This window comes from Centruroides vittatus, unplaced genomic scaffold (genome assembly GCF_030686945.1).
Source record: "Centruroides vittatus isolate TY-2023 unplaced genomic scaffold, ASM3068694v2 contig_549, whole genome shotgun sequence".
In the NCBI taxonomy this organism is placed as follows: domain Eukaryota; kingdom Metazoa; phylum Arthropoda; class Arachnida; order Scorpiones; family Buthidae; genus Centruroides; species Centruroides vittatus.
Window position 1 is genome coordinate 4763668 of NW_027122325.1, and position 19292 is coordinate 4782959.

Sequence of the window (19292 nt, forward strand, 5' to 3'; positions counted from 1 at the left end):
TGGTGTGATAAGCCCTAAAATGTAAATAACTGGTTAGGTTATTAGAAACATTTAATAAATACCTTATCTTATATTTATATAATATTTTATATTTAATTTTAATATTTCATATTATGATCTTTCATTTTTTTATTCAAAATTTTATTTAGGATTGCTCAAGAAATATTTTGGAAACTGCATGAAAAAGAATATCTCATAGATGATAAAATGGAACAGTTATTTTGTCAACAATGTCAAAGGTAAGAAATTAATACTATGGTTTGAAGAATTGGTGTTAAAGTTGTATAGATGCCTAATAATTCAACATCAAGATTTTTATAACAAATAAAGTGATTCGACGTGAAATACTTGAATTTTTCTCTTTTTATCATAAGGCTTGGTAGAAGTAAGTCATCAAATAAGCAAGTGAATGAATGGCTTAACAAAGTAAACCTTACTATACTGGAATGAGAACACTTTCTGTCTATCTTCATTCACATTTTATTAAAAAAACTAAAGATGTATTCATCATCCAAACAAAATATGAGTATCATCGTGTCCTGCTATTTTTTTTTCTGACCTACATATTAAATTTCATCATGTTCTGTCCATTTGTTCCCAAGATATCGATTTTAATTGATATTTTTCATTTTACTTAAAATTTTTTTTTTTCCTTCAGCCAAAAAAGTTGGTTTGCAAAATGCCTGCTACATACACTTATTATCATGTACTGTACATCATTTAAATTTTAATTTTTAAAATAAGATAATATTGAACTTATTTAAATTCTATTAATTTATATTAATATAATATTTAAATTCTAGAATATAGGTGGGAAATCCAGTTCAACTGTTGCAATTCATTCGAGTGCAGAATTGTTTCTTGGAACTGCTAGTCTGTTGGACTAGACAGTTCCATGGAACCATTATGTTCTGTCAGAATTGCTATTGGACTCAAAAGTTTTCCATTAGTTTATAGAAATATATATCAGGTCAGTCCATAAGTCCATGGGCATTTTTATGACCTTGAGAAAAATCTTGTTTTGCTGTTAAAAATGTCAGTCTAATGTGATAATTTTTACACTGAAGTGTTAAATTGGATCTCATTCATATAATACTGTTCAGAATTGTGAACATTTCAGTTGTTTATTTTCGTTAAAATGGAAGTAACCGATGAATATAAAAGACATGTTTTATACTTTTTATTTTTAAGTGGTGAGAATGCTACAAATGCAGCCAAAAAAATAAATACGGTACGTAATCAAATTGTGATTAGTGCAAGGACTGTGCAGAAGTGGTTTGAAAGATTTAGAAACAATGATTTTAGTGTGGAGGATAAGGCTCGTACTGGAAGACCCGTTGACTTTGATGATGATGCTCTCTCTGCACTAGTTGAAGCAGAACCATCTTTAACAGTTGATGAAATTGTGGAATGTTTAAATTCATCCCATGGAACTGTTCATAGACACCTACAACAAATCGGAAAAGTTTCAAAGCTAGGAAATTGGATACCACATGAACTGTCAATAGCTAACCGACAACAACGTGTAAACATTTGCATGTCTCTTTTATCCCATATTGCTTTAGAACCTTTTCTTAGTAGACTGATTACTGGAGATGAAAAATGGATCCTCTATAACAATGTGATGAGAAAAAGACAATGGATGGATCGCAACAAGCAGCCAAAACCGACTGCAAAAGGTGGGTTGCATCCAAAAAAATTCTTTTGTCTGTTTGGTGGGATATGTCAGGTGTAATTCACTTTGAGCTGTTAGAACCTAATCAAACAATTACAGCTCAAATGTATTGTGAGGAATTAGAGCATTTAAATGTAAAATTGAAAAAAAATCGACTGTCGTTAGTGAACAGAAAGCAGGTTCTCTTGCAGCATAACAATGCCAGACCACACGCTGCAAAAATAACTGTACAGAAACTTGAAAGCTACAACTGGGAAATTTTACCTCATTCACCATATTCGCCAGATATTGCTCCCAGTGATTATCATCTTTTTCACAGTTTGCAGAATTTTTTAAAAGGGAAAACTTTTGAGGATGAGAAAGGCAATGTAAAAAAGGCTATTTCTGAATATTTTGATTCAAAATCTAAATCATTTTACGAAGACGGGATTAAAAAGCTACCATCAAGATGGCAAAAAATTGTACAAAATAATGGTGAATACATTATAGATTGAAATAAAATTTAATTAAAATTTTTTGCTGCTTTTTTTGTAGATAAAAATATGCATGAACTTATGGACTGACCTGATATATATATAAAACAAAATGTTTGTCTCTCTCTCTCTTTTTCTCTCTCTCTCTCTCCATTCTTAGGTCTTTGGCTAATCTTCTCCAAATTTTTCTTGCTTATTCTCAATACTCTGAAGGAAATATAGACTAACATTAAACCTAAACACCCCACCCTTTCCCTGATTTAATTTTTCCTTAATAACTCCTAAATTGTTTGCACAATCTGCATGAATTTCTTTATAAATATTCTTGGACCCTGAGAAAAATATACTATCATGAAACCTGGATACCTCACTTCTCCCCTTGTTTTATTCCCCTTTATTAACTCCTAAACCCTTTACTTGATCTGCACCAAATTTTTTATGCTTATTCTCTGGTACTCTGAGGAAAATATAGATCTCTATAAAATCTTAATGCCCCATTCTTTTCCCAATTTCCTCTCATTGACATTTCATGATAAACATAACAATCAGGAAAAAATTAAAAATATTGCCAACCATTTGCCAGTTTTAAATTTTTTCACCACTTCAAATTACTTATCCCACCAGTTTTACTTACTACTGAATGCAGGTGCTGGTAGCCTTATTATCTGGAAAGCAAAAGTAACATGTTAATCTGTCACTTACAAGGAGAAGATCAGATGTTTGGGTCTCTGATTTTCACATATTTTACATACTAGGTCTTCACAAGCAAATAAGTTTCACATGTTACTGCACATGGATGAGAGAGACAAGTGATATGAAAATGAAAATTGTGTAGCATAGTTGTTGCATTTTATGTTTTTAATTGTTAATATTATGGACAATTTTTTTATGCACTCATGTTTGTTACACTTCAAATATCACAATACAACATATGTTAAAATAAATATGAAGAAATAAAAATTTTATTTAACAATGTAAAAGAGTTAATCTAGAGAGATTTGTTTTTGCTAAATAGGAAATGACGTCACAATTTTTAATTTCTTGTTTTATAAGCTTTAAACATGAGGTATAATAATAATAATAATAATAATAATAATAATAATAATAAAACCCTTCCACGTAAAGATGGTGGACGTGGCCTGATTGACATAGTTAACCTCCACTACAAACAAATACAGTCACTGCGAGAGTTTTTCTACAAGAAACCAGAAACATCACAATTACATAAAGCAGTAACTCTAGCAGATTCAAATAACACACCATTAAACTTACACTCACATCATATGGACACAACACAACATATAAAAGGCATAGACACCATTAAGCAATCGTGGGCTCGAAAGGCACTCCATGGCAGGCATCCTTACAACCTGGCCCAGGATTTTGTTGACAAAACTGCGTCAAACAGCTGGTTAGCTCGGGGATTCCTCTTTGGGGAGACGGAAGGATTCATGATTGCCATACAGGATCAGGTCATAAATACTAAAAACTACAGAAAACACATACTCACAGATGCAACACTCACAAATGACACATGCAGAAAATGTCACATCATGCCAGAAACTATACAACACATCACCTCTGGTTGCAAGCTCTTGGCACAGACAGATTATTTACACAGACATAATCAAGTAGCAAATATAATACACCAAGAGCTTGCAAAGAAACACAAATTAGTAGACATCCACGAACCATACTACAAATACATTCCACAGACAGTATTGGAAAACAACACACACAAAATGTACTACGACAGAGCCATAATCACAGATAAAACAATTTACCACAACAGACCAGACATCACACTCATTGACAAACACAATAAAATCACATACATTATAGACATATCCATTCCAAACACTCACAATATACAAAACGCATGCACTGAAAAAATTAGCAAGTACACAGAACTCGCCCGGGAAATAAGGCATCTGTGGAGGATGGATAGGGTGCTTATTGTACCTGTTGTTCTCTCCTCTACAGGTGTCATACCACACACACTACACAAAAGCCTGGGTACATTAGAATTGAATAGAAACACATACATCACATTACAGAAGGCCACTATATTGAATACATGTCATATTGTGAGAAAATTCCTGAATACAGACACACACACTGATACACTTCTTTAATTTCTGTTTTGGTTACTATGCCTTGACTTTGGTCCGGCATAGTACACAGCCACCGGTGTTAACCGAGTATATCTCACTTAACCCAACATAATAATAATAATAATAATGCTAACGATGTAAAATAATAATGTTACACATAAAAAAAACTAAAAATAATTCTAAAGGTCAAACCTACATCTTATAACTCCAGTGTCTAGCATCATATCCATTCAATTATTTTTGCTTGGTATCATGGAACTTTCAAAGATATATAAGCTAAACACTAAATTTTCAGAGGTCCATTTTTGAGAAACACTTGAGAAGTGGATCCTATTATTTGGACAATGAACTGTTCTGTTTAAGGCTATGTGCTGCTCACCAAGTTTTGTTTGAATTGAAAACCTGAATGTCTGGCTCTCTCCTTGTTAACAATAGGAATCATTTTTGAATAATTTTTTACTGAATACAGATATCCCTTGATTAACGCAGTTAATTAATCTCTCGATCCTACCGTATGTATCAAAATTCTGTTAATCAAAATATAGTATCTATGTTAAGTAAACACAGCTAGTAAAGCAGCATAACTTAAAACTTCTGCTATATATATAAAGGATTGCTACAATTAATTTCAGATGTTGATCAAATTCTGTGTTAAGCAAAACAGCATTATGCAAAAGATACCTGTAATTCCAAATAACACATTTGATCACAATGTTTAAACAGTATTTCACAGGTTCTGTCATGTCAAAATTTTTGTTTTAGTCTATTGGAAAAAGATCAAATTGAAAAAAGTCACCCAAAAAATTCCCCAAATTTTCTGTCACTCAATAAAAAACATCTCCAATCTTGTCAACCTTGAAACACCTGACGGCATTGCACAAACTGCCTTCAGTTCTCAACTTCATTTCCTACTTTTCTGTCTGAACTTGCTGTGTGACATCATGAAATTATTAGGTTTGTGGTGCACAGGACTCCCCATTGCATGGAATCTAGACATTCTGCTGTTTTTCCCGAAGTGTTATTTGTGATTCAATTTCATGCTGAATGTTGAAACAAGTGGATTAGAGTTTTATTGCCAGTATTATCTTTTTATCACCACCTTTAATAAAAATATTTCCAAATGGCTATTTTGGCACTATGAGGCATATCTGAACAACGGTAGACCAAAATAATCAAACTTCTAATATGGTTTTTATTTTAGTGTTTAGCTATCTTACTGTTTGGCCAGGCAATGCTGGACATATCTGCTAGTTACTAAATTAAAACAAATAATTACAAACTCTAATCTTCTTTACAAATTGCAATTTCTTTCACTGTTGCTTTAAAGTGTATATAATGTGATAATAATTCCTTCAAACTGTATGTAATGAAATAAACTTCCAAATAATTAGTAATGAAATAAATCTGTAAAGAATGCACTGCCAAGTGTGTGTTTGGAAACTTAAATATTTTTAAAAATGACATTGGACACAATACTAAACTGTATACAATGAAATAATTCTTGATGCCTCAATTACAGCATTCAACATTGGAACACGTTTTACACAGTTGATTACTTGACATTCCTGATATCATAGCTTTCCATAGAAAAATAATTATGAATCATATTAATACCATTTCATACATAGTTATCTGATTTAATAAGATAGAGAGCCATAATAAGATTGAAAAAGATCAAGCTTGAGATCCTGTCAAAAGATTTAAACATATATCCAAGACAATTTCAAGACTTAGAGCAACAATGTTAAAAATTGGTAAAGTGCAACAAGCCTATGCAAGTTTATCAAAGGATCATTACAGCTTATCTGTCCTAATAGTCAGATGGAGACTTATTCAGATAACTGTTTTTAGTATTCCTTTCAACTGTAGAACTATTATATCAAGGCAAATTATATGAATTTATTACAATGGTCTTTACACAAGAATAAATAGTTCATATATTTTCCAACTTTCTCACAAGAAAAGCTCATTTGAATTGGTGCAGACAAATATTCTTAGATCCAAGATCAAATACCAGGTGATTATACTTAAAATACTTCTATTTAATGCTATCTAAAGAAGTATTTAGCAGTCAAATGCAATAAAGTCTGGTATGATGACATTTCAGGACATAAGGAAGACATTTCTGTAAAGAAAAAAATTAATACTGAAACTCACCACTGTGGCACTTTTGGCACTGCAAGCAAGAAACATTTTATTTATACTAGACATTCATGCTGTAGAGACCTTAACAATGCAGGAGATATTGCTCAATTTGGTTCCTATTCTGAATATTTAAAATCTGAAGGAACAATCTGTTGAATTGTCTATGATTCTTGATTCTCTGTGATGTTTCTCACTTACAGCGTGATACTGTCTTTCAATATTGTCAGATTTGAAACATGTCCTCAATAAATCATACTTTTAAAAATCACACTGATTGAAATTCCAAAGCACCAGAAGTGAGTTTTGGTACTAATTATTTTTCATTTTAATGGAAATGTCACTAAACCAGATTTGGTTTCATTTAGACTGCTAAATATCCCTCTAGGCAGAATAGAAGTACTTTAATTATAGTCACTTGGTAGATCAGTATTTTTTTTTATAGATGAGTTGCTATTCAGTTTACAGACTAATTCTCAATATGTTTTAATTATTATTTTATCATCAGGGAATGAAATAATTTTGGTAGTAATAATGTAATAGTCTGGGATAGCATAAAGGTGAAGAGACAGATGTCACTTTGTAGAGACTTACTTACAACTTCAGAGAGAAGAAGATTTTGAAGTGTAAGCTTTTCTAGTCTACTGTTGGCTTTTTCTTCTCTTTTTTATGGATAATAAGCACTCATCTGTATGTATTCAGCTTGTTATTTAATTTCTTTGAAAGTGAAGATATTTCATGGTTGATTGACATTGACTTATCAGTTCTTTAAATTTGAATCTAAAGAGCATTCAGGAATATTCTGAAGTAGATGAGTGATATATCATCAATCTCTTCTACAAGTTTGTGAGAAAACTAATACCATTATCAAGGAAAGGAATTTGTTGATTGAAATTTGATCAACAAATGCCTTGTAATCACCAAACTCATAAATTGTTATGTTTGACATGAAAAACAGATTACCAAATTCTGTCAAGTATATTTTATTTAATTTTCAAAACATGATTTTTGAATTTTAATTTTGGTTACTTCTACAGTTAAAATTCTAAAATGGGAATATATAAGAGAATTTTTTTTTTTTTAAATTGATGTGCTATTACTCGATATTAAAGAAGTCATATAATTAATTATTTTTAAATTTTGTTTTATATAATTTTTTTTAACTCAGGTTTTTAGCTGATAGATTTGTAGAAGGCATTTGCCCTTTTTGTTCATATGAAGATGCTAGAGGTGACCAATGTGATAAATGCAGTAAATTAATTAATGCTGCAGAATTGAAGAGTCCTCAATGTAAAGTGTGTAAAGCAACTCCAACTATGAGAACTTCAAATCATTTGTTTCTCAATTTGCCTAAGGTAAAAACATTTAAATGTCTTTATTGTTTATAAATTTGATATTAAATATTTAGGATGTAAAAATTATTGATATTTTCAATAATTTTAGCATGATTCATCTGATATTAAAAAATATGTACATTATATAGAAAATTTATTCTAAAAATTATCATGAGTTTTTAGAATTCCAAATAAACATATAAATATGTTTATGCAAAACGTTTTTGCATATAATAAATAAAAGAGAAATTTTGTATGTTTGATTGTTTATTTTTGGCAGCATTCTATCTGTGTGAAGCCTTTGTAGAAAAGTTTGTGTTTGGATTGGCATGTGAATAAATTTTGTCTTCTTTTCTCTCAAACTTTTTGGAAAATTTATCTTTTTTTTATTTATGCACTTTCCTACAAATAATTTGATTATATTTTAATTTAAAAATTTGCAAAAGACCACATATTTTTTTTTTTCAAATGACCATGAAAGTTTATTTTATCAAATGAATGTGTGACATCATTGTCTGCAGACTAAACCACCTTCAAAGACACAACACATTTAATTCCAAATCTCACTATTATGGATTGAGTTATAACATTAATAAATCCAGAAATACATCATACATTTAGAAAACTAAAAAATGTATTTTTTGAATTCCAATATGATTAAGTCAGTAATCCAACTTTCTATATTATTTTATATTTAGAAATCTTCAATTAATCCCCATTTTATTGTTGGGCACATAGACTTAATATCCAGGCTAATCATTGGGATACGAATAATACTTTTTTTAGTTTTCTAAATTTGATGTATTTCTGGATTAATTAACATTTAATTTCATATTCAATTACTTTTATTTTGGAAATAGAAAATTAATAAAAGAATTTAATTATTTAGAACATATGATTTAAATAATGACAAGCAACTGGCCATCATTAAAAATAATTATTAAGAAAGAAATCATGTCTAAATTCAAGCATAATTAACAAAATTTTGCTGTTTTCCAAAATTTTTTATTGTCTTAAAATTGAACATTCCTACAAAATTAATATTGGTACTATTTGATTCTTTTTAACAAATTGGTAAAAAAAAAAAACAGTATTTGACACACTTTATTTGAGAGAAATTATTTTATATTTATCAAATCTGCATTAAGATTTGCATATGGTAATATCATGTGTAAATTTATTTTCCAATGAATCTAAAATGCAAGTTTTAAATTATGAGTTAAGAATAAATACAATAATTAACATAAATTCCATTTTATGACCAAAATCTGTTTTGTAGATTTGAACATAATTTAATAATTTATTGAAATGAGTTGTTAGCAAGTTTATGATGTCTCTTAAATTATTATTTGGTTAATTATTCATTCTTTGTTTTATTTCATTGAATATCACAAAAATATATACACTCAAACCTGTTTTTGTGCAGTCTTTTTTTGTGCGATTTGTTTTGTGTGATTTTTTGTGTGCGGTATATAAATTTCAATCAAATTGGTATACTGCACAAAAATAATTGCACAAAACACATTGCACATATAAAAAATCGCACAAAAAAAGACTGCACAAAAACAGGTTTGAGTGTAATACAATAGGTGATTACAAATATTTAAAACAGATATTGATTAGTTTTGTTACATTTGTGATCAATACTTTAGAAAGCATAATACAGTATTTGAATATAGTTAAGTAACTATATTGTTTTTTGCAGAGATATTAACAACAGGACGTAATATCATTATTTTTTGAATGGAGCATAATTTAAAAAGTGAAGAGCTGTTGTGTAATACAAACTAAGATTTTGAGACCTGTTCTGACAAATTATTTTTCTCAGTATGTAATAATACCTTCAGTTTAAATAAATAACCAGGATTAAGCTTTGTAAAAAGAACAACAATTTTAATTAGACAATATAAGATTGTTGTTAGAGAAATTGAGATTTAGTTATTGTTGGAATAAAAAAGTTAAGAATTGTGGATTTATAATTTTTAAAAATTCATTTAATCACTTTTCATATTTAACAGGTTTATAAGGTGATAAAATTATTCTTATGTAAAATTTGAGATGTGAATAGTATATCAAAATATCTATATGAGATATATAGTTAGAGTTTCTGTTATATTAAAATTCATATGCATATGATGATAAATAGTTGTAATGATAATAAATGTTATAAATTAATATATTATGATTTTTAAATATATTTTTTGCTGCATTAATTATTTATTATTTTATTCCAATTTCAGTTAGAACCACTTCTTAAAGATTGGTTGGATAATTCCACAAAATGTGGAGAGTGGAGTCAAACAGCAAAAGTTATATGCAATTCTTGGCTTAAAGATGGGCTTAAACCAAGATGTATTACTCGAGATTTAAAATGGGGAACACCAGTACCATTAGAAGAATATAAAAGCAAAGTAAAATTTTGTGATAAAATATATGTTTTAAATTGAAATAATAAAAATATTTAAAATACAAATGATACTTAAATTATGATCACCCTGTACATTATAAAGAAATTAAAACATTCGTTCTGTTATAGGTATTTTATGTTTGGTATGATGCTCCTATTGGTTATCCATCAATCACAGCAAACTACACAGAAAAATGGGAAGAATGGTGGAAACAACCAAATGATGTTCAGTTATATCAGTTTATGGCAAAAGATAATGTTCCATTTCATGGCATAATTTTTCCATCATGTCTGCTAGGAACTGGTGATCCATATACTAAAGTTAATCATTTAGCTGCTGTTGGTAAGAAAGTTAATTCTGTTTAATTTCAATAAATTTAAATAATTAAAAATTCTAATATAATTTCTGTTAGAATATTTGAATTATGAAGATACAAAGTTTTCTAAAAGCCGAGGAATTGGTGTTTTTGGAAATGATGCAAAAGAAACAAATATTCCACCAGATATTTGGAGATTTTATTTACTTTACATTAGACCAGAAGGGCAGGTAATGCAACTATAAATAAATTATAAAAATTATAATCTAATTTATTAGAATAATAAGAAAATATTAGTAACTATTATTAAAATAATTTATTATGCCTCTAAAATAATATATTTTGAATAATATCTTTTTACTATATATATATCTCAGTATTGTTAGTAGGTTTGAAAATGTGAAAACTGAAGCAGATATTCAGATATTTAAGTTGGATTGAATATTGAAAATATAGACTTATAGTCAATATTGATTTATTATGGTACTAACTATTCATAATTCTATGTAATAAAATACCATTCTTGCATGTACTTTGCTGTTGTACTACAGATCATGCAACATATTGGTTATTGCTTGATATACTATCAAGACATTTAATATTCAACACGAATGTTGAGTGTTAAACGTCAATTTGACGTCATCAACAACATTCCAACTTCGAGTACAAAGTGCTTAGTTCCCATAATTCCATTTTCAGCAAGATAGACTTCACTCAACTGTTACACCAATTACCCATAATTCATTGGAAAGTAGCAGTCAACGTATTTGTTGAATGCTGAGTATGTTGAGTCAGCGCCACTTCAATGTTGAAAAAAAGAATGACTTTTAACGAATGTTGAGATCAGCATTTAGTCAGCATTGAAAATTGGAATGTCACATATGGATTGTGCACTATTTTGCAGTATGTCACAGTTTTTCTGTAATACTCATATACCAGTTTGGCAACTATTGTGCGCTTAATATTGATGCAATACTAAATGCACTATAGCTGCTGAATTAAAATTTGAAATAAGCCACTATACCATGACTGTTACACACATAGCAATATTAGTGATGATTCAGACATTGAAGTCTAACAAAAGAAGATAACAAAACCAAAAGGATACTTTGCACAGACAGAACAAGTCTCAGTATAGAAAGCATTAATGGATTGAAAATCACTTTATCCTTCATGTATAGATTCAATGGAACCTGGAGAAGTTTCCAATAGTTAGATTTGCAGTCAGCCAAAAATTTACACTTAGTGATTCTTACCTTATAAACAATATAAGGAAAGAATCACTAAGTGAAAGGAAGCAAAGAAACAAAAAGAGGATAAAGAAGCCTTGTTAGAAGCATCACCATCTAAAAAAATCCAGATATCTCTGACCTCCAAGTCCAGAAGTTAAGAGGGCAAAATTTAATAAAAGAAAAGATGTAAATGCTTCCAGAAGCTTTTAGAGAAACAGATCTAACTAAAACAGAAGCATCAAATATAATTTTGAAAAATGCCATAGACATTCTAGACATTGCAAAAAAATCAATTGCAGAAATAGCTGATAAAGGCCCATCAGAGAGAAAAACTGACTGATCAAGTAAATCATGTAAAATAAAAAATTCTGACAAAAAATAAAATATATGAATAAAGAAATTCAAAGAAAAAAGCAATTTTAATTGTGAAAAAATCATTGGGACAATCATTATCAGATTCTGCATCATAAATTTAGGGTCCAATCACGTTTCTATTTATGAAATTGCTTTAATAAAAATTGGATTCTAGAGGTGTTTTCATGACATATAGTATAACATTTACATAAATTATTATTTCAAATTTCTTATATATTTTAATTTTAATATATACTTTACTGTGTAGGATATTAATCATTGAAGAAATGAATTAACTTTTGTTTATTTTTAAGATGAATAAGAATAATGTATTAATGTGCTAGAAACTAAATAAAATTGTTATTTAAATTATTATTCAAAAAAATATTTTATTTATAGACTACCTGATGAATAAGTTTTTGTGGATTTTTGTTTTATTCACGCATTTACTGTTAAATAAATAGTAATAAAAAAAATTGATTAATATTATTATAAAATCAAATTAATATTTAATGGCCATGAATATTATTATAAAAGAATTTTGAATAATTAATTAAAATTATTTAATTATTTTTCAGGACACATCATTTAATTGGGTAGATCTGATGACCAAAAACAATTCTGAACTTCTTAATAATTTGGGAAATTTTATTAATAGGTAATAATAAATTTATTTTATAAAATTTTTAATTATTGTTAATAAAGTTTTTTATTAAATGACCTTTAATTGTATATTATATCACAATAAAAATAATTATAATAAATAAATTAACTGTTGTAGAATTGAAGACTTGTGTAATCCTAATTTCTGCAACAAAATTTAAAAATAGATTATTTTGATCCTTTATGATTACAAATAGTGATAAAATTTAGAAAATAAAATAAGAAACATTTAAAATTCTCAGTTATTCTATTAAAACGATAGTGCAGAACATTTTATATATAAACTAAATTTTTATAATTCTATTAGTCACTACTTTCGTTATATTTATTAACAAATAATAAAAAAAGACTGATTAATATTAGTGAAAATATGACAATGTAATTTTAATATCATATTGATTGGTGATATTATTTAATGAGATGAACCTTTGATTAGCAGAAATATTCATGACAAAGATCACAGTCAAAACATTAATTGATTTTCATGTAAATTTTGATTTAATATTAAGATTTTTGAAAAATGTTTAAAATCGATTTTACCATTATTTGCATACTTTATTGAATTGTTGAGTATTTTTAATGAAGAGTTATTCAATTGTTAATATAAATATTTATAAATTGTATTTCTGTGCGGCTCTATAAGGTAGTTGTCCCAATCAAAATTATCTTCCATTTTCCAGAAAACTGAAGGAATAAAAAGGATTCCTATCTATTACTATCAATCTATTCAGTTTGAAAAAATTATAAAATTATTAAGTTAGTTTATTTTTACAAAAATTAAGCAAAAAATTTTTATTTTTACTTGATTTTTGACACACTGAAAATAGAATGTTAGCCGAATGATCATACTGCCACTAGTCACAATAAGTCTACAAATTTCTTAAGTTAATTTCTGCTTCAATTTTTTTTTTTTTTTTTGAAAACTTCTGCTTTGCATTGTTAACCTAAAAATTAATTAAATTGGGAATTGAGTATGTTGTATTTTGGCTCATCTATACAGTTTCTGGATAGAGCAGATGATTGAATCCTGAATGCAGTAATGCCAAGGATGTGGATGATTCATGCTCTGTACATAAATATATTTTAGTTTATTTTTCTCAAATAAAAACAAAATCTTCCTAATAAGTGAATTTATTTTTGCAAAAATTAATCAAAGAGGAATACTTTTTGCATAGTATGAAAATAAAATTCTGCATGCATTAATGCATATTAAAGATATAACAATGCAAAAATACTTAAGATTTAAAAAAGCCAGAGCAGTTTTATTTGAGGAGTAAGAATTTTGAAACTGGTCTGTTCTGTTATGAAATTCTCAGTAAAATCAATCTCATAATAACAATGAAATAGAATAATTAAGTACAAAATTTAAATGTCTACACATATTTATAGGTACTAAACCAAACAATTGCCACAATTAATCGAGTTATTATTATGCTATTATTAATTATAGTATAATAATAGTTCAATTAATTATGGCTATTATTTGGTTCAGTATCAATACATCAGGCTTATATATATATATATATATATATATATATATGTAATTGCTTATTGATTTAAACTAAAATCATAAATTTTAGAGTTCTATCAGCATTCTTATCATTTCAGATTCAATGCACAAGAATGTTAAACTATACTTGCCAATAATCATTGAAATATTTAAATTTTAACCTATTTATTTTATTTCATCATTTTTATCGTGTAATTAATTTCCTATTAGGAAATATTGATTGAACTAATCAATTCTAAAAACATTTATTCTTGAATAAGCTGTCTTTGGCATCTTTTTAAATTGAGCACTTTTTGTTTTAGCCATATTATATTGTTTTTACATTTTATTATAATGCAAAAATTTTTTAAAATAGTAATTAAAATAAATAGGCCTACTTGGAATCTGTTATGAATAAAATTTAAATAATAATAATAATATTTTTATATATTTAAAATAATGTTTTTTTTTTTTTTTCTAGAGCACTGACATTTCTCACAAAAAATTTTGACAATTCTATTCCTGATATGAATCTTGTAGAACAAGATAAAATACTTATAGCAGAAATAAACAAAGAATTACATCAATACATTAATCTAATGGAAAAAATTAAGTAAGTATTTTTTACATAATTGTTTATTAAATTAAAGATGATTACAAAAAATAAAAGGTGACTTGTAAAATTGAATAACTTTTTTCTGTATGAATTAAAAGTTATTATTTCATACAGGTTAAACTTAAATGCTTTGAATGTATAAGGATAAACTTTTATTCACATATTTATAAACTTGTTTTTATTCATTAAAATTCATTTCTAATGTTAAATATAATAAAAGTTAAAAGATACAGTCATTAACTAAAGGCTATTTTCAGACAAGTGCAAGTAGCACTTGTAGAAATTTTTAATGGATAAAATCTACTTTTTAATAATAATTTCTTATTAATAATTGACTAGCCTAATCATTTTTGAAGAATTTAAATCTTAAATAGTATTGTTTAAGATTTAAATTTAATATACTGCTGTATAATAAGTGAACATTTAGATAGCATGATAAATTATGAATAAAAATATTATATTTTATTTTTACAATAACATATTTTGATGTAAAACTAAATATACTAAAAAATATTCTGATATATATGTTTTTCAAATTTTTAGCTATTAAAATAAAGGAATTGTTAAATGTATAAAATAGTAACTTTTTTATCTCCTTATTTTAAAATACTCTTTGAATTTGTTATAATAATGATTAAATTATATCTTTTTATGTATTTTTTTACAGTTTTGTTTACTATATATTATATTTAGAACAAAAATACATTGCAATTTGTATTGTCTCTATTTATATTTTATTCAAATTATTCTATTTTCAAAATAGTAATCATGAAATATATTCTCTACAGCTGGAACTTCTTTAAACAAATATTGCACTGACCTTTAGCACATTTCCAGCAATTTGTTACAATAAGCAAATGTTTTTGGGCTCTTTCAGTGGCCAGCATCAGGCTTTCAATGACATGTTTTAGCCTGTGTACTAAAAAGTTTGGCTAAAAAACTGATCATTTAAAATAATAATCAATATAATATGTTTAAAGTAGTAATCAATTTATAACTTATATTACTTTATTTCGGCAATGATAAAAAAACAGAAGTAACTTCCAAACATTTATCTGTGTGTAAAAAATAATCAAAAAATATTAGAATATGTCTTAGGAATAATTTTCCAATATACTTGATTGTTTTTAGTTCAAGTACAGCTTGTCAGGTTGATTTCAATTTTAGCACCTCTTAATTTTAACATAACAAATAAAAAATAGTATTTAATTTATATAGTATGTTTAATTAATGTAAGTTTAATTTATATAGTATGTTTTCAACGTAAAAATAAAATGATTATAAGATTGATTAATTAATTCATTTCTTTATCATAATTATGATGTTAAAAAATGTAAAACTAAATCAAGTATAAGAAGTACTGTACAAGCTTGGGACTTAATTCACACTTCTATCACAAAACAAAATTTTTCATTTAAAAAATTATTTAAATTAATAATACTAAACTAAAGTATGAATACAATAACTTGAGAAAAATATTTTGCTCATACATTTATTATGCTGCTTTTAATAATACTATTACAATGAATAATTTATGTGTATTTAACTCAAGATCCTATTTTCATTGTTCAATTAATTATTTACTTTTTGCACTATGTTTATATACAAAAAGTGTTTTGCTAACATGTTTGAAGAATGAGTCAGGTACTTTTTTTTTTTTTTTACAAATATCTAATTTATCTTTTGTATATTTGGCATGACATTTAACTTTAATTTTTTTTCATAGATTGCATTTATGAGAGATTTCAGAGTTAGTTAGGATAGAAATAGATATAATTAGTTAGTTTTTAATGGCAAATCTTATTAATTTTAAATATTTTTGAAAAATTTTTAAATCTTCAGCTGTGTTTGAAGTTAAACATATATTTTAGGAAATTGATAAAAAAAAAAAAGATATGTTAAATGAACTTGCAAGTTATTCTGCATGAAACATGCACTTTGAAATCTTTGAATGCAAAATGGTTTATTAAAATAAACCTGTTAAGTTTACATGACATTATTGAATTTTTTATTCCTTTTGAATTTCTGTAAAACATGAAATAAAGCCTAAATGCTTTTAATAGAAATAATTAATTATAAGATTTTACCATCAGAAAAATAAGCATTTGTGTTGATATAAACAATAACCTACAATTTGTAACAACACACATTAATGATAGAAATAAATGCACAAATAATTCAGAATGAAAAAGAACTGAAACAGGAAAGTTATATTATTAATAAATATTTATGCCAAAATTCAATTGATTTCTTTTTGGAAAAATATGCCATATATCCCAGAAAAAGTACAAATTTTACATAAGAAATGTTTTTGTGTTTTTATTTAAAATTAAACAAATGCTAGCAAATATGTATTAGCAATATTTAAAAGAAATTTTAAAAACTATAAATGATATTTTATTCTGTAGTGTTCAGGCTATCAAATATATGTATTAAAAAATATATTTAAATATGTTTATTTATTTATTTATTTATTTGAGAACGTCATTTTAAACATAGTGTAACTCTGGATTATCCGATAACCTGTAAATAGGGATGATCTTATCCATTATTTTTTATGGTCAGAATTTGTATCTTGCAGTATTTTGGCATAAATTAAGTCATCCTGTTGTGTTCTCCAAATGACATTAAGGTTGCAAAACATGTATTTACCTATGAACCAAGGATTCTAAATGAAATAAAATGAACAAGTTAATTAGGTTATTCACTGATATAAAGGAACATATATAAAATGACAGAAGCAAATATAACATGAGAGAATCACATATATGTTTTCAGACATTTCTTTACTTAATGGTAATAAAGCAAAAGTTAGTTAAAATGATAACTAAGCAGGAAAGCAAATAAAATTAAATTTGTTTAAATTAATAAAATTGTAATCATCAGTAAAAGAATTATATTGTAGCAATAAAGTTTACTAATGAATACTATGATACGCTTCTTGTCTAGTCTTCTTAATGACTTGTGAGTACTAAGATTGGCCTTATGTTACTGTTAGACTTAGACTAGACTAATTTGATGTCCTGTGGTGGTGTAATCTAGCAGTGAAGTAAGGCCAATATTAGTGCTCACAAGTCATAAAGTTTACTAAATTGCATAATCATATTAGAACAAATGGTATTAACAAATGAATGAAATGTGAAAGAAACAAAATAGTGACTAGAACTCATAATTGTAGTGTATAAGAATTTCAATCTTGTTCTTATATTTTGTTCTCTTAAATATTGGTTGGCACTCATGTCAAATATTTCATCTTGTAAATTGGAAAGAGAAAGTAAATATAATAGCTCTTTATAGAGTCTCACAGTAATAATTTTCTTTAAGACCATAAGGTGGTTTTCACATATTAACAACATATTTTACTATATTATCATAATACTGAGTTATTTAAAACATTCAATTTATTGTTTTTCCTAATAATAATAATAATCTTTGTTCTGTTTTTTTAATATATTTATTTTGAAATGAATCTTTATTATTGTAAATTATCTTTTGTAAATATTTTCTAAGCAATTTATGTTATGTTTTAGTTATCTGACTGTCTTTTGTGATTTTTAGAGAAAATTCTTTCTCATTAGATAAATATTTATTCACATTTACAATATCCACCAAGATGTATTTACTGTTAAGCATTTAATATGTGTTTTATGATTAGTTGAAGAGTTTAAAACAAATCACAGAACAGTACTTTTGGCATAGAAGATGGAGATAAGATATACTTCTCTTTCATGCTGAAATTTGAAAGAAGGCCTATCTATAATGTTTTAAGAAGAGAAGAATATGTGTGCATACTCACTTCTCTTTATTTCTTTGTTCTATTTTTGTACATACACGTTTCAATCTTCAATTCATTTCTTGTTTTTTATCTTTTCACATGTGAATATGTGACTTAGTGTTTTTTTTCCTATTTTGTCCTTTTAAATCTGTTAAAATCAATTCTTTTAATAATTTTATTATTTTATTAGTACGTTATGTGTATAATTAAGTGAAAAGTGAAGTTACTTTCCACGTACTGGTAAATAATAGTTTGATGGTGTCAAGAGTACTAAATTATCTATGGCAAAAGGGGAAATGTAAATTGGTATGTACTCTTTATACCTTGATTGTGCATTTTCTGAATTATTTAATTACTTTTAATTTTTAATTATTAATAATGATACAAGATGGCAATCTGACCCACATACCTTTAATCCAAAATCATTAATTTAATCTTATATCCTGAAAACAACATTAACTTGATTATATAATTCAGGCTTTGATTACATTATATAAAAGCCAATGTTATCTCCAAATAATTATTTGATAGCATTGACAGCATATCTTATATATCTGACATAATTTTTTGATTAAAAAATATTATTCATATCTGCTTTTTACTTAAGAAAATTCTAAACTTAATTGTGTAATTTTAATATTAGAAAATTTTATATTTAAATTTTGATTTATATTTATTGATTTAATCTTTTCTATTCAGAA

At 26.5% G+C, this 19292-nt stretch overlaps 1 protein-coding gene across 1 annotated transcript in view; it reads left to right on the top strand.

Moving 5' to 3' along the window:
- The window catches only part of MetRS (methionyl-tRNA synthetase 1), a 60215-nt gene that overhangs the window by 34450 nt on the left and 6473 nt on the right, over positions 1-19292 (top strand). The window contains exons 11-17 of the mRNA XM_067274503.1: positions 150-239; positions 7573-7759; positions 9979-10149; positions 10275-10488; positions 10559-10692; positions 12627-12706; positions 14682-14813. Of these exons, the coding sequence (XP_067130604.1) occupies positions 150-239; positions 7573-7759; positions 9979-10149; positions 10275-10488; positions 10559-10692; positions 12627-12706; positions 14682-14813 (1008 nt within the window). The remainder of the gene's footprint in view (positions 1-149; positions 240-7572; positions 7760-9978; positions 10150-10274; positions 10489-10558; positions 10693-12626; positions 12707-14681; positions 14814-19292) is intronic.